General features: G+C 39.1%; 2 protein-coding genes across 3 annotated transcripts in view; both read left to right on the forward strand.

Moving 5' to 3' along the window:
• Window positions 1-1,610: 1,610 nt before the first annotated feature.
• On the forward strand, window positions 1,611-8,149 carry LOC109855080 (uncharacterized abhydrolase domain-containing protein DDB_G0269086). Its single transcript, XM_020428911.1, has 3 exons — window positions 1,611-1,685; window positions 4,423-4,610; window positions 6,084-8,149. Exons 1-3 carry the CDS (start codon window positions 1,664-1,666, stop codon window positions 7,965-7,967), a joined length of 2,094 nt encoding a protein of 697 aa, XP_020284500.1. The 5' UTR covers window positions 1,611-1,663; the 3' UTR covers window positions 7,968-8,149.
• Window positions 8,150-10,606: 2,457 nt separating this feature from the next.
• The window catches only part of LOC109855053 (octopamine receptor beta-1R-like), a 23,726-nt gene continuing 18,580 nt past the window's right edge, over window positions 10,607-15,752 (forward strand). Inside the window, exons 1-3 of one of the 2 annotated variants that reach the window (XM_020428862.1) lie at window positions 10,607-10,725; window positions 10,810-10,909; window positions 14,694-15,474. In XM_020428862.1, the coding sequence (XP_020284451.1) occupies window positions 14,744-15,474 (731 nt within the window). In that variant the 5' untranslated portion in view covers window positions 10,607-10,725; window positions 10,810-10,909; window positions 14,694-14,743. Of the gene's footprint in view, window positions 10,910-14,693; window positions 15,475-15,752 lie in introns of both variants that reach the window. The other variant, XM_020428860.1, reaches the window with a different exon arrangement.

A 15,752-nucleotide genomic window follows, 5' to 3' on the forward strand; every position in this document is an offset into this window, starting at 1 on the left:
TTTTTTTTTTTACGTAACAGAAGAAAAAAAATCGTCGTGTCACTCTTATTCCCCGACCGGCTTACGCACTTACTCTGCGATATATTCTTTTTGACGTGTTAATTAGTTTTCTTTCTCCGCTTTTTGCAACTTCGAAACGCGATTGATTAACCATCGCGCGTGACGCGGATAGATTAGTTATACCACATATCGTTAGAATATGTGTGCGCGTGTGTGTGTTTTTTTACGACTCGCATTTGCTTCGTGCAAAAACGGAGGCTTTATTGTTTTGGAAAAATAGATCACGTGATTGTCTCGGCACGAGGAGTCCGAGAAAAGGTGAGTTTACGCGCGCACTCGGGCGGTCAAGTGATGAGAAAAGTCTTGCGCGATCTTGCATCACACTGGCACAATCCATTTTAATGCGTTTGCAACCTTGAGGTGGTGGTTAACCGATAGCATTGTCTCGCGAAAATAAGATAAATTATAACGATATATACGCGCGTGTACATATACATATTATATGAGAACGAGAGTATATCATTATTCATCGGCGCACAGAATTGTTCCAACTCCCCGTGTGTGTGCGTGTGTGTGTGTGTGTGTGATATTTTTTAAAATTCAAGAAAATAAACTTCTATACTACTTTTTATTTGAAAGAATTAAATTGATTTATGATTATAAGTGGGACGATAATGATATGCTTTCTAAACACACGCGTTATTGAAAGAAGATTGAAAATCTATCTCATATAGACTAGTAAAATAAGCGACGCGAAAGCAATAATTACATTATTATTATTATTACCTATCAATACGTTTGTCAAATGACCAACGCATTAGTAATGCGTGCGATGTATACACTGTGTTTATACGAGACGCGCGGAGACGCGGTGTGTATAAAACCCGAAGCGCGCAAAAAAATCTCTTTCCGACCGCTTTTCCCACGGTAGTTCGTAGTGAGCAAAGCATTACATCGTGTGTACTTATTGTTAGTCACACTAGCTCGAGCGGGCGCACGTGTATATTTGCGCCCCCTCCCCTCCCCCCCCGGACTTTGACTTATACAATGTAAATTTATACACGGCGCGTTGTGAGAACACATCGCTTTGTTGTTGACGGGAGAGATGCGAAAACAATTGCGGACACACAGAGGAGAGATTTTCCGAAGAAGATGCGCGCGCTCGCGCGCGCACTTATAGAGACATGTAAAAAAAAATTACTATATCTAGCCTGACGCGAGCAGGCTGAATAGAATGTTTTTTATCGCGTTTATTGGCGTTTTTGTCGAGCGAGTACTTGTCGTTTCTCTCATTTTTGTGTCCTTAAAGCAACTGGTGCGTAATAACGCGCATTACACATACGTCCCCCATGTACACATTATCAATACATATTTGTGTGTGTAAAATTTTTCATATATATGCGTGCGTGTGTGGGGCACAAGCGAAAAAGAAAATTCGAGATAAGAAGAGAAAAGAGGGAATCCAAATCTGCGTACATAATCGGAGATATATACGCGCGTATACTCCCTGAATACGCGACACACGAGTATCGCGGAAAAGCAGATAGAACAATCTCACCTAGTTCGGGGCGCGGCCTTTCCCTTTCGGTCTATAAAGCGACTAGCAATCCACTTCCACTGAACATTCGCTCGCTATACTCCCGTTATTCCGTTTACTCCCGTCATGTTGCTGCTTATTTTCGCAGGTGAGTGCGACACATCGCGCAAGATAGAGGAAAAAAAATCAAAACTACAAAAAAAAAAACAAAAAAAAAACAAAAACAAAAAACAAACTTCACGGTGTAAAATCGCTTGCGGCGCTGTTAAAAAAAAATTTTTTTTCCTTCGATCGACGTATTTTCTCTGTGAAAAGCACGCTGCGAAGTGTGTACGTGCGACGATGCGTATTTCATACGCGTGTGCTTCTTAATAAACGACAGGTGTGTTTTGTGCGAAGAGGACAGAGATCTGACGTTTGAATTTTTGGTGAAGTTTATTTTGCGAGAGAACGGGGTTGAAAACCAAACAAAAAACAAAGAAAGAAGTATTTCAGAGATTTTTATAATACACGGGCGAGAAAAATGAGAGAAGAAAGTTTTGCATCGTTCTCGATAAAAGCAACCGTCGCGCGTGTAGCAGTTCACACACATTTTTAATCTAAATAACGTAAAAGTGTGTATATAAATACTCTATATCATACATACGTTAATATCATCTCTGTTTTATGATTTACATCTAAATTGCATATAAATTAGTAGCTTATAATTTCCATTATCATACGTTGATGATATATTCAGGAAGTTACCTGGGGCGGCAGTAATCTCTTTGATATTTTTCCGCGACATGTATGTGTGCAATTTTATGGATGAGCGCGTTTCGTTTTGCGCGATCGAGTTATTATTATAGTAAAATTTTTGTGTGTTGCCATCTTTTTATAGTGCTACGTTACGAATTTTTGTATAAAAGAGATACCGAGAATGCAAAAAGTTTGCAATGTATTGCCGCGCTCGCATATGCACCGCTCGAGAAAGCAAGAGTGAATGGATACGATCGCTTGTGGTTAAAGCGGAAGTTCGCGCACAAATCGACGCAGGATTGAAAAGTGAAAACTGCCAGTAAAACAGTATGTCACAGTAATACTGGTTTAATGTCGCGCGTATTGCCAAAGCAGAAATATCAGACGGATAAAAATAACCTGTTTATTCGTTCGGGCTCACGCATAATGCAGCTAAAAATCGCTATAATTAATTGTTACGCAATGTAAACTTTGTACTTTTGTACACGTTTTATTTTATTATATATTATTTGTTATATTATGTTAATTATATATTATATATTACAATTTTATTTGTATTTATATTTATTAACATTTGTTTTCTCATTGCATAAATAAATAAAGGTAAAACGGATAGTGTAAAATATTTTGAATATTTAATTTTAACAACATAACTAGGATATTTGTGTTGTAGAAAAAAAAATTTTTATCTATCTTACATTATTGTTCTCTCTGGTTTCATTGGTTCTTTTATTTCAAAGTATCAAGTTATAAAGGGCAAGTTTCTCCGGACATTGTTAGAAGCATTTTTCAGGCTGAAACGCAATTGAATGTTTCTAATGAATCTTGATCCCTATCAGATTGCATGAGAAAGAGTAGTCGAGAGTGAAGGGTCGATGCCACGAATCATTTGCACATTGTCCCGATTACATGATTAAGCTTTAATTTGACGGCTCGAACGGATTAACCCTAATTTGCAATGGATTTCAGAGAGACAGAATTCGGACGGAAAACAAAGAAACGCAAAAACATTTCGAAAGAGCATATTTTTGAAAGAAACACGAGAACGATTATTTAATATTTTATTTAATATTTATTTAATATTTTGCGAACGGTTATTATCTTACTTAATATTTTCTTTGATGGTTTTTGATATGTAAATGTGAAAAGAGAATCGCAAATGTGTTTTACGCGAAGAATAAATCAAAATTACGATCTTGCGCTAAAAATACAACATTTTTCGTGGCACGCATCGAAGACGCGCAAAACTCGCGAGGCGTTAATTAGGTAGGATTTGTTAATCATACGCGCGTATACGTGAAATAAAGGATGTTACTTAATCGCGGCTTCCACCTAAGGACGCACACATGTAGTATTACTCAACGCAGGAAAAAAATTACTCATATCCGCGGTGTCTCACGGATTAACAAAGGAAAGAAAGCTGACCGGACTTGCGCGCATACTTTCCACTTGTTAAATCACCAAAGAAATTCATCGTTCGTCGTGTAATTAGCCTTCAAAAAGACGCCCAGTCACATTACAATATCCTGCGTTTCAGTTCGTTGGCAATCAAGTTCGTGTGCTTAGTTTGCGTGGAATTTTATCCTCTTTTTTTTTTTTTTATCGCGGCGGGAAGAGACGTCTGAAAAATATTGAAAGTAAAATCCGTGGGAAAAGTTTCTCGACTGCACGTTGCTCTTGTAACTTTCTCTATCTGCATTGCTTTCTCAGCGCAGTTGTGAGCGCGTTTCATGATTCGATTGGACAATATGTGAGAGACCTTCACAGTTTTAAATTATTCGATTAATAAAATATAACTAAAATAAAATATTAATAATTTATAACATTCACGTACACGCACAAGGCTGTATGTGACAACGTGTCAAGTTTGAAAATTGTAGGTTCGTAAAATTTTTACGCAAAGAGAAGAATACAAGTTTTTTTTTTAACAATTGAAATAACTAATTCTCGACAAATACGAGCCAAATATTTTGCAAGGTGTATTTGCGATAAATTTCACAAAAATGATCCGGAACGTTTCGAATATAATTTTAACTTTCGTCGGCTGACGAAATTTTTTTAACGTGTTTTTTTTCCTCTCTCTGCACATATAAAAATGAAAAGATTAATTGTTACAATAGTTTTTTTTTATTTTGGGATTTTTGCAGGTCTTCTGGCAATCTCCTCTGGCGAGGAGATCGCTGCCAAAAAATCGTCACCGGCCACCGCCGACGATATCGTCTTATTAGAGTTCGATATCAAGGATCCCGTCAAGAGATCGCCGATCTCGAGTGGCGGCGTTTACGGACCTCAAACCAGTCAATTTGTCATTCGACACGGCGATGACTCTCAAGAGGTATGAAATTATACAAGAGTACGCATTATGTTAAATTATCTCGGCGTTGTAAGAGAGAAACAGAGAGAGAGAGAGAGAGAGAGGGAGAGGGAGAGAGGAAGGAAGGGGGAAAAAGAGAGAAAGAGAGAGAGATAGAGATTAATCGTGCCGCGGAATGCTGAACGCCGAATGTTCTCCCCGTCGAACGTTCGGCATCGTTTTGTCGTCGGTCAACCATAACTATTGACCGCCTATCACCCACTAACACGGTCTGACTAACGGTCCATTTTTTCACGGTATTGGAAACGAATGGCGCGGCCCCACAAGAGGGACGCCTAGATCCGCTTTCAAGATCTAAACGTTCTGAAGTAGAACGTGGCGCAACGTGATAGCGGCTCGAGACTCTATTACTTTCGTTGCTTGCACGAGGATTTCTAGTTCACCTTCACTTGCACTTCGAGAATAACGAGAGATTGTATGGTTCCGTGTGCCGCACAAAAGCCGCGAAATGCCGGATGTTTCTTTCTTTCACTTTTGTGTCTTATGTATCACAAACGAAATTAATTTTCGCACGCTTTTACGAGCTCGAAAAATATATCGAGAGGAATAATATAATTATTCATTTCTTTTCACTTTCTTTTATGTTTACTTCTATAAATGATGCGCATATATTTGTAGATAGTTTTACGGAAACTTTTCTGCAAATCATTATTACTTGTAAATTAATACAAAGCAGAAAACAATTAAATTTGTTTTTTCACAAGAAAATTATTTTATGCCATATTGTTGCCATTTTGTGTTTTATTTTTCATATCTTTACTTTATTTTTTAAATAAATTTTTCACGTCGATCTAAAAAAAAAAAAAAAAAAAATCAACGTACCGGCGGATCCATATTCCGACGTATACGCGATCTATGTCTTCAAATGCCTCCTACGCGTTCGCTCGTGATTGCTCGGCAGCGCCGTACTCGAATGCAATCTCTCGCTTGCATAACTGGTAAGTTTGCACACCTTCTAATCACTCCGACCTGATAGAAACCGGTAGAACCACACCCACCCGACTGCAAAGCTCCCGTGTTTTATCAAATGTCGTACGATTATTACCTTACTTTTCCCGCGGCCTTGCGCGACCGTTACAACGCGAGATGATGACTCATTTTCGCGACCCTCACTTCTTTACGATTTCTATTGACTAATATTCGCCGCGGTAACAAGCTTGTTAATAAGACCAGTAACCTTCGGCGATTTATCGGAACTTTTTCCCCGTCAATTGTTGTTTGCACAATCAATCTCGTCATCACGACAGAAAAAAAAAAAAAAGAACAACGAATCGAAAGGGGAATCTTCTGTAAACCCAAATAAGTGGTTTAAAATTATATATAAAAAATGTACTGATAAAATACACTACACTTGATAATTGTTACTTCTTCCGATCTTGTTACTGTTTGATTAAGACGAACGTATCGTTGACACAAGAACTACTCGAATTTCAGCTTTCGCCGGAATACTTGGCCGTCTTGCGACAATTTACCAATACCGAACCGCAGGCGTACTCTCCGAGCAATGCGCCTCAGCGCAGGCCGCTTCCGGGTTACGCCAAACAGCAACAGGAATTGCAGCAGGCGTATTACAATTACCGTAAACCCGCTGTGGCACCGCCCAGACCGAGACCGCAGCAAATACACCCGCAGGCGTACGCCCAGGAAATAGTCGCGCCGATTCAGGCGCGCGGCCAGTCCGGAGCGTCCACGTATCAAGTGGAATCCTACAGTTCTTCACCGAAACTGAACAACTTCGAGCAAGAGTTGTTGCAACTGGTGTCCGCCAATCAAGCTCAGGAGTTCAATTTGATTCCGACAACACAGGCCAAGGGCTATTCGCAGCCAAGTTACGTCAAACCGACGGCTGCTCCGCAGTTACCCGAACAGTACCACATCGAGACCAGTCCACCCCCGCGCTATCCGCCGCAGCAGCGAATCGCGGCGACGTATCAGTCGGTCGAGCAACCGGTCCAGGTTCAGTATCAGACACCGCAGGCAGATTACTCGCAAGCAAAGAACGTTCAACCCTTCAGACCGTCCCCGCAGTACGACAGTTACGTGGATCCGGCACAGGCTCATGCTGATGTCGAAGCGAACGCGAGGGCACAGGCTCAGGCGGAGGCGCAGGCTCTGGCCTTCCAGAAGATCGCCCAGGAGTCGTATCAGAAGCACCACAACGCAGCTCTGGAGCAGATTAGAATTGATCACGAGCGATACAGACAGCAGAGCGCTCTGGAACAAATTCAGCAGGGGGAAACCGTGAGCCAGGCCGGACAGGCGCATAACGAGGGTCGGCTGGAGCCGAAAGATCCGGAGGCCGCTTACAGAGCGAAGTTGAAGGCGCAAGCGGCCGCCGAGGCCGCCGAGGCCAGAAGAATCCAGGCGGAGGCCGAGCAAAAGGCTCACGCCGAAGCTATACGTCAGGTCGAGGCTCAACAGCAAGCCCATGTGAGAGCGCAGGAGAAGGCTCATCACGACGCTCTGAACTTCGAGAGGAATCAGCTGCGCGCTCAAGCTCAGGCTCAGGCGCTCGCGCAGGCGCAGGCCGAGGCTCTGTACAAGGTGTATCAGCAGTCGCGCGCCAAGGCCAACAGCGAGATCCTGGCGGTTGCCAGAGCTCAAGCTGAAGCCAAGAAAGCGAATCCTGACGGCACCCCAGTCATTCAGTACCTCCTGCCCAACAATCCTAAGCTCCCGCCACCCAACAGTTACTTCACCAACGACGACGTGAACAAATATCAGGCTTCCGGTTCCACGTACGCTCCCCGAACTGTGACCAAGCCGGACGAATCCGATGATTCGCAGGAACAAGCTTACATTCAGCCAGTTATCACTCAACCGCGTCAAGCGCACAAGCTGAAAGCGCGGCCGACCGAATCTTCTGTGTACGTCACTCAATCGGGTCTCCTGAAGAAGTCTCCTGTCAAATCCATCACCATCGAAGAGGTCATCGAGCAAGATCAGTTGAACGTTCCTCAGGTTGTGCGAATTCCCTCGCCTAAGCATCAACAGACTCTGACGCAGGAAGAGCTGTCCGCTCTGATCAACGCCGGTTACAGCGTCACGCCGATATCGCAACCGGTTAAACCGACCCAGCCGACTTACGTGCCGGAGAACACTTCCGCCGATTATCAATTGGCAAAGAAGCAACGACCGGTTTTCAGACCGGAATACATCGCGTACGAGAAGACCGTTCAGCGGCCGCAAAAACCCATCAGGAAGAATGTCTCTGTTCCGAAACAGGACGGCGCCAGCGCGAGCGAGAAAGTCACTTTTCTGGTGCCTCTGGAACCCAGTTTCGGCACAAGACAACCATCGGTCAGGACTAGCGAGTAATTAGGCGCTTTTATTGTCGTCGGGAAAAATTAATGACGAAATTAGAAAGTTGAACGTCGGATTTTCTTTTTCGAAGCTTATTTTTCTCTTGCAGTAAGTGTCATATAATTTTCTTTTCCGATTAAAACTCGTAAATAATATGCGATAAAAAAAAAAGTTTAAAATAAATGAAGTTACTTTTGGTTGTCTTTTTTCTTTCTCATTTTGTCAGCTCGTCAAAGGCTTGCTACTTAGCGGTCTTATCTAACTAATAACACCGATTGGGCTGCTTGAAATTTTGTGACTCTATAATAATTAAGCGATTTTTCATTATTTTATTTTTCGATATAAAAGTACTTCAGTTCGATAAAAGTTCGAAATATTTTTTTCGCGCAAATTCTATCCTAAACGTTGATGATGCTTTATAAATATAGCACGATGTTTAATTTTTATGAAATATTCTGTGTAAACACATTACGCTCGATTATTAAATGATTTTTTTTTTTTTATCCGAAGAGTCACGGGAAATTGTTCGCGTTTGCGTAAAGTAATTACTATAGAATTAAAGAAACCCATATATATATAGTTATTTATATGTGTAACAAAAAATATAAATACAATTTTAAAAAGTATTTTTTTTTTTGTTGATTACATGACAATGATTATACACACAGAATATATATAATTTGCGTGCGAGAGGATTTTGCAATAAAATCGTCTAATTAACGCAATATTATCTGTAGATGGTAAGGGCAACGGTGCTAAGTCGAATGATCACATTTTAATTTATACTCTTTTGTAAATATTAGAATTTTTAATAAAAAAAGAAAACATTTTAGAGAAAAAAAAAGTCGAGAACCCGTAGTTATCCCTTCCTTATCTTTCGAAATTTGTTTATTGTAGCCAGCTCCGTTTCGTACATTGCATGTATTATTGCTTCAACAAGTGATTAAACGATTTACGATCTCTCGTAAAAAGTCAATTATAACAGTTCGCAAATAACACTTATTAATAACTTTCTTGCATGAAAAACGTGACAAGGATAACCACTTCGTCGTCGCTGCTTATTATTTATGAGGTCACAACATTGGCCGCAATTTACATGCGAGCGATTACATTCCCACAATAATTTCAGCGACAAGATACACATGTTTATTCCGATATTCTGTAGATTCTTAATGCTTCATAAGCGGACCGGCCCAGCGGTTCTGCGGTCTCGGTCACGAGTCTCGCAGTCTTTGGAATTTGGAATCCCAGTTCGAATCCCGACGATTCCGCTATCATAGATTTTCCGGGCCGGTTTCTCTCAGCACACATACGCAAGCGCATATTTAGTTATCGACTGAGAACGAACTTTAAACGGGATTCCTACATATACCGCCTACAGATATGTGAAAGGTTTGCGAAACACACACAGAACGGTGTGTGACATATGCTTCTTCCCAAATGCGGAAATCACCAGACAGCAAAAGGCCTGCCAACAGACGTTTTCGAAACGAATAGCAACAAAACAAATAATCCTAGAGAGACATAAAATATGTGATTTAAAGAGATGCTCGTGAGATCCTACGTAATGACTTGACCTTTATTATCGATTTTTTCCAGTCTTTATTGCACTTATGTATTAATGTATGCATCTTTCTTATCGTATATGTATATATATATATATATATATATATATCTTGACACACACAGAACACATTGTTTGTTAAATTGAATAATAGTAATAAAAATAAATATATTTTGTTTTAACACAAAACTAATTTATATAATTTTGCGTTAATTCTTGTATTAAGTTTTTTCGTTAGAGTTCTACCACACTTTTGTTATAACACAAATTTATGTTCTTCGATGTGATAAATTGTCAATTTTAATGTAGTTTTCGATCGCTTTACTGCGTTTAAGCTATTGAGCCACTAAGCTTTGAGTTTAAAACATTTATAGACCATTCAATAAATCGCACAGTGATAAACAATGTTTACTTGAATAATTGAGTTTGTTTTTGTTGATTTCGAGAAATTGAAACAATGCAATTTACAACTTTAAAATTCTAATTTGTAAAAATATTTAAAAGTTAGATTTTTTTATTACACAAAAAAGCGCTATAATTTTATCACACTTTTATAAAATTATAGCTTTCTATTGTGTGGAACAACTTTGTCTTTTAACAATGAAATTGTATTAGCGTTACAATTATTATTATGGTATATATTAAATATTATGTAATTAGTTTTTACCAATTAATTCGCAGAGGCGTTAAATAAAATAATAATATTGGTATTGTAACATTTAGCTGACCTCTCCAGTTCCAGATTTCTGTACCTTCATTTTTCGCTAATTAAATTTGTTTTCAACCTTGCGGGACGGCGGAGAACGCGAACGGCAACGGACCAGGGTAAGAAAGCATTTTCTCTTCCGATAGTGGTCTGAAAGTAAGGGAATGAACGTAAAGACTCACTTCGAGGCGGGGAGAGAAGTGAGAGAGGGTGGCAGAGCCGGTGGAGGGATTCTCGACTGAAGGGGAGGAAGTAGCTCCGTCGTCCGATGTGATGGGGGAGTGAGGACGAGGGTGAAAGGTACAGACAGGGTGGCGCGGCGGAAAGCGGGAAAGCCTACGAAGCAACCACCCACAGTTCACTGCGGGCTCGCGAGCCGTGTGAGCTACACGTCGGGTATTGCGCGTATCCGCGTATTTTATCTCTCACACACATACAGACATTTCGTGTGAATCCAGAAAATATCTACGAATATGACGGCGGGGAAATTCTGATACACACACGTACGTGTTTTATTATTCGCTATGAGAAAAATAAAAAAATAAAAGTGACACTTCTTCGTTCACAAAAATAATGCCGTGTGCTAGACCAACGTGCTGAATCCCAGGGATGGATGTTCCTCTGTTGAAGAGATCAATGATGGTGGTCTAATTTCAACCTATTGTTCCTCGATATCACGATGTTGATGTGAGTTGATTAAAATTAAAAAAAAAAAAAAAAGAAACAGAAAAAAAAACAGTTGTCCTGCACCGAAAATTGAAAAAATGTCTAGCCCCCCTCCGTGAAGGCCGCGTTCGCATATTGCTGAATCTAACAGATGTCACGTTTAATATCAACCACGTTGCCCAACAATAATAATTCATTTTTATATTTTATATTCCCGAACGCGGGCGTCACGATGAGACGTAACGTGAATTTATGACTTAACGTATAAAGTTTGACATTTCAACAACATGGTATTCGATAAAAGGGCTGGCATCAAAATGTATCGGTAATTTCGTTTTATTTCTTCCTTTGTGTGGCAAAAAAAAAGGCTTTGAAATCTCGCTCCCGTTATTGCGTTTAGTTCGATGTTTACTTTAAAAGTATACAAGCGTTCGAAGGGATGCATCGTACGTAAAGCGTCAGCCAGATCATAGAAAAGCGTCATCGATGCTTCTCGACACCCACATGGGACGTTGTAATTTCACGAAAATTCGAAAAGCCGAATAATCCCCTCAAATTCCGTACGCAGTTTGGCCGCACGTTTTGCAGCTTTGTATGAAATTATTTCGTGACAAATATAATATATCAATTCACTTCACTTCCTCATTTCCACCTGTTACGATTTAATTACGGAAATTTGTTGATCCTTTGATGTTTTTTATTTATTTATTTATTTTTTTATTTTTCTGTGACTGAGTAACGTTGGTTTGAATTGTAAATATACGCACTGCGACTGAATCAAACATTGACTGAGACAAACGTTTTGATTTGAAAGAAAATAATCCTATTTATAATATTATGCCAAATTAACAGTTAATACAATTCCAAACTTTATCTCTGCGGGGAGCTAACTAATTATAATATTCTAATTATCTGTTTTTCGATTTGCGCAATCTCACGCTCATTTCTATGTAATTATATGCGGAGTCGCTATATATAAAATTCTGTCCCGCATTTAGCGGACAGATAATCGCGCACATCAAAAGATGGCATGTCTAGATATACAGAGAAAATAAGTTCCGCACGGTATAAATTATCGGCATGAAACTAAAGCTGTTTACTCAGAGCAACTGAAACATAATCATGAAAATAGCTATATGGGCAATAATGACTTTCAAGGTGGTGGTATCTGTCAACATTTATATGTCAGCCACATCGAAAATCGATTGATACGCGTAGATGAAACGCAACGATAGTAATGTGCGCGCGACAGGTATCACGAAGAAAATTTTAGCCTATTAAAATTAATTTATTTCGTTCCGCTTTTGTCGCACATATTTTCGTCATTACGTAATGGACAAAGTTTAGCTACCGATATTTAAACATTTAAACAGGATGATCTTTTTTTCTATTTTTAAGACAATGCTGTTTTCGATCCGGTTTCTGTACACGGAAATAGATCAATTATCTAACGATTTTAAATAGATTTGTTTTTTAACCATTTTCCTCCGTCCAGAAGTTTCTTTCAATCTCTTTTTATATTGAGAAAAAACTTTACCTTGAAACAAAAATATTTATTCGAGAAACTTTATTTTATTCGATTGGTGCTGTTGGTGCAACGACGTATTTACTTACTTGTATTTAAAACGTCTTCTTTTCTTAATTTCAGCATTTACATGCTTACAAGAATATATGTAATTTTTAAACAACTGTTTTTATATTTTAATTTATATTTTGTCTTTTAATATTTCATCAAATATTTATTAGAATGCATTTTTTTAGGTAAAAAAAACTTGAATTTTTTAGTCTAAAAACCCAATATGTTTTAATTAATAAAGAATATGTATATTTTATGAAAACAATATTTAAACGTAAAAAATGTATGGACATAAAATGATGTACTCAATGTTATATATATTGCATATTTATTTATAATTAAAGTAAATTAAATTTTTAATTATTAATGACATGTGAAATTTTTAGTTGAGCATAAAATGGATAAGACTTACATACATCGAAATGTAAATGAGGCATATTAGATATATTTTTGAATTAAAATCAATTCGAATTTCGTATGCGTATTAATTTGCACGTTTTAAAAATTATATTTGCATGCAGCATATAGTAGCGGATCTGTAAAACTATCTGCTAGCTGAACACGAGCTTAAGCTTTTTGTTGTTAATATTGAATTACTTTTATTTATAAATAAAATAAATAATTTCTTTCATCAAAAAAGCCAAAAAATATAAAAGAAAATATATTTATTTGATTTGAAAACCAACTTTTCTCCCTCAGAACGAATGCAATTATTAAATATACGCGCATAACCCCGGCGCGTATGTAACTTGAATGGAGTTGTGAATTTTACATCTCATCGAATTACATTTTCATCCCGCGCGCTCTACAACGTTATGCTACATTATTCTTCGAGCTGTCCGATATTTATTCAATATCGTATCAAAGACGTTGCAAAGACTGTGCGCTACGCTTGCGTTACAACGCTTTTCCAATTCAAAGATCACTATTCAGTAGCACAATGTGCGCTTTCACGTGTGTATTTGACAAGTTGTACGAGTTTCATAATCGTTTCCCGCGTTTCGAACACATTTCGCGCGTATTTCATTGTAGAAATAATAACGGATAACAGATTTTTTTTTTTTATATAGGCGCCGTTAGGGAGTGGAATATTCACACGCTTGATCGGACATGAAGTGAAGCGAGTCGACTTTGCAACGCCGACGTGGCTATACGTTTATTTTCTTTTCGTGTCTCGCATTTCCAACTATATACGTACGTGTTATTCATTCGCCTTCGAGATCATCAATTCTTACTCTCTCGGTCACTTGTTTGCCGTTTAAAAATATTTTTATTTTATTATTTCGAAGAGTCACGCACACACACACACACACACACACGTAACCATTCTCATACGCTATGTATTTTAGTTACGTCGAGGATGTAATTTTTGAAAAAAAAAAAAAAAAAGAGAACTACAGCCGAGCGAGCAAATTGCATTCAAATGACCGTGATTTGCGTAATTATTCCATGCTGACAATTATGTTACACAGCTTTCGTGTTCCGGGAAAAAAAAAATTCTTATTCGAACCGATAGTCAAGTCAAGCGACTTTTCTCACGTGAGAAAAATTATTCACGCGTCGCGCCTCTGCATATATACGCGTGCGGCCCGCTATAATTACGCAAGGACGGCTTTACGGCTTTATAGAAGAGAAAAAATAAAATTTATTTATTACACACGCGTTGTTTTTTTTTTTTTTTTTTTCCAAGTACATAATTTGTTGTCCGCGCATACATTTGTCCACGCGTGTGTTAATACTCGTATTGCGCGCGTGTCGCTAGCGACGATAATTAAATTTTCGCAAGTTATAATTGCGCGAAGTGTCGTAAAATTCGAAATTCCACATCTCGCGTTTTAAAACGGAACGTTTAATCACATCTTCCGAAACGATATTCGCGCGACGTGTTCATTCGTGTTTGTTGTTCCTATTACTGGCGTTGTGTACCGTTCGAAACTTTGATTATAGTTTCGAACGACTCGTTATTTGTATGCATCTCCCGAGCCTTATTCAAATCTAATTTCGATGGACGCGCGGGCATAATATCGCGCGGTAATAATCAATGGTCATTTAATGTTAGCGAGTTACGCGCTCGCAGTTGGAATATGCATATCTAATTACACTGATTTCGCCGATAATTATATAGTAAACGTTTGAAATAACACTAGAGCGCTTATAGAAAACAAAAATACTTGAGTTTTTTATTTACGTCTTATATAAGTGTCATGTATTTATGTGAAAAAAAAAAAGCATTTAGCAATCGAGGGGAGAGAATCGAGGGAAAAATCCAGGTCTTCAAGATGGGATTCAACGAGACGCAGATGGAAGACCTGGATAACCTGACGAACTCATCGAAATACTTTCTTTTCAACATCGATCAACGGAACACAAGCACGGATCACCACGAGATCGAGTTCATCCTCTTTTTAACCATCAAGGCTTTCATCATGGGATTTATCATCATCTGCGCGCTCTTCGGCAACCTGCTGGTCATCGTCTCGGTTATGCGGCATCGCAAGCTCCAAGTGATCACGAACTATTTCGTGATGTCGCTGGCGCTCGCGGATATGCTGGTAGCTTTGTTCGCGATGACGTTTAACGCCTCCGTGGAACTTTCCGGACGCTGGCTATTTGGCTACTTTATGTGCGACGTGTGGAACTCCCTGGATGTTTTCTTCAGCACCGTCAGCATTCTCCATCTTTGCTGCATCAGCGTGGACCGATATTACGCTATCGTTCAGCCGCTGGACTACCACTCGATCATGACGAACGTGAGATTGGGAATCATGCTGAGCATCGTGTGGTGTTCGCCGATAGTTATGAGCTTCCTGCCGATCTTCGCCGGCTGGTACACCACGAAGGAACATCTGGAATATAGGAAGAACTATCCGGATGTGTGTGTGTTCCAAGTGAACAAGTTGTACGCCGTAATCAGTTCCAGCGTCAGCTTCTGGGTGCCGGGGATAATCATGATCGCGATGTACTACAAGATCTACCGGGAGGCCGATCATCAGGAGCGCGTAATGTATCGGTGAGTGAATATCTCCTCCTTTTCACGTCTTATTATAAATCGAGAGATATATTTACGTAAAAATAATCTAGAGATAAATTTACATATGTTAAACTTTATTAAAGTCTGATAAAATTTTTACAAAATTCCGTCTCGAATTATCACGTCGAGTTCTAGTTATTGTGTAATATAGCAGAATTAAACAATATAAATTGCGCGAAATACGTAAAGATCTAGACCTAGCGAGGTATATTGTCCCGATGTGTATATACACAGTTTGTCCGGAAAGTTCCCGGACT

This window comes from Pseudomyrmex gracilis, unplaced genomic scaffold, assembly GCF_002006095.1.
Source record: "Pseudomyrmex gracilis isolate BER0280 unplaced genomic scaffold, ASM200609v1 scaffold_80, whole genome shotgun sequence".
NCBI lineage: Eukaryota > Metazoa > Arthropoda > Insecta > Hymenoptera > Formicidae > Pseudomyrmex > Pseudomyrmex gracilis.

Excerpts from the sequence above, each read along its gene's own strand:
- LOC109855080 (XM_020428911.1), top strand. The coding sequence starts at position 1,664 with ATGTTGCTGCTTATTTTCGCAG. Across the intron at positions 1,686-4,422 it reads GTTGCTGCTTATTTTCGCAG|GTCTTCTGGCAATCTCCTCT; the intron begins GTGAGTGCGACA and ends GGATTTTTGCAG. Across the intron at positions 4,611-6,083 it reads ACGGCGATGACTCTCAAGAG|CTTTCGCCGGAATACTTGGC; the intron begins GTATGAAATTAT and ends CTCGAATTTCAG.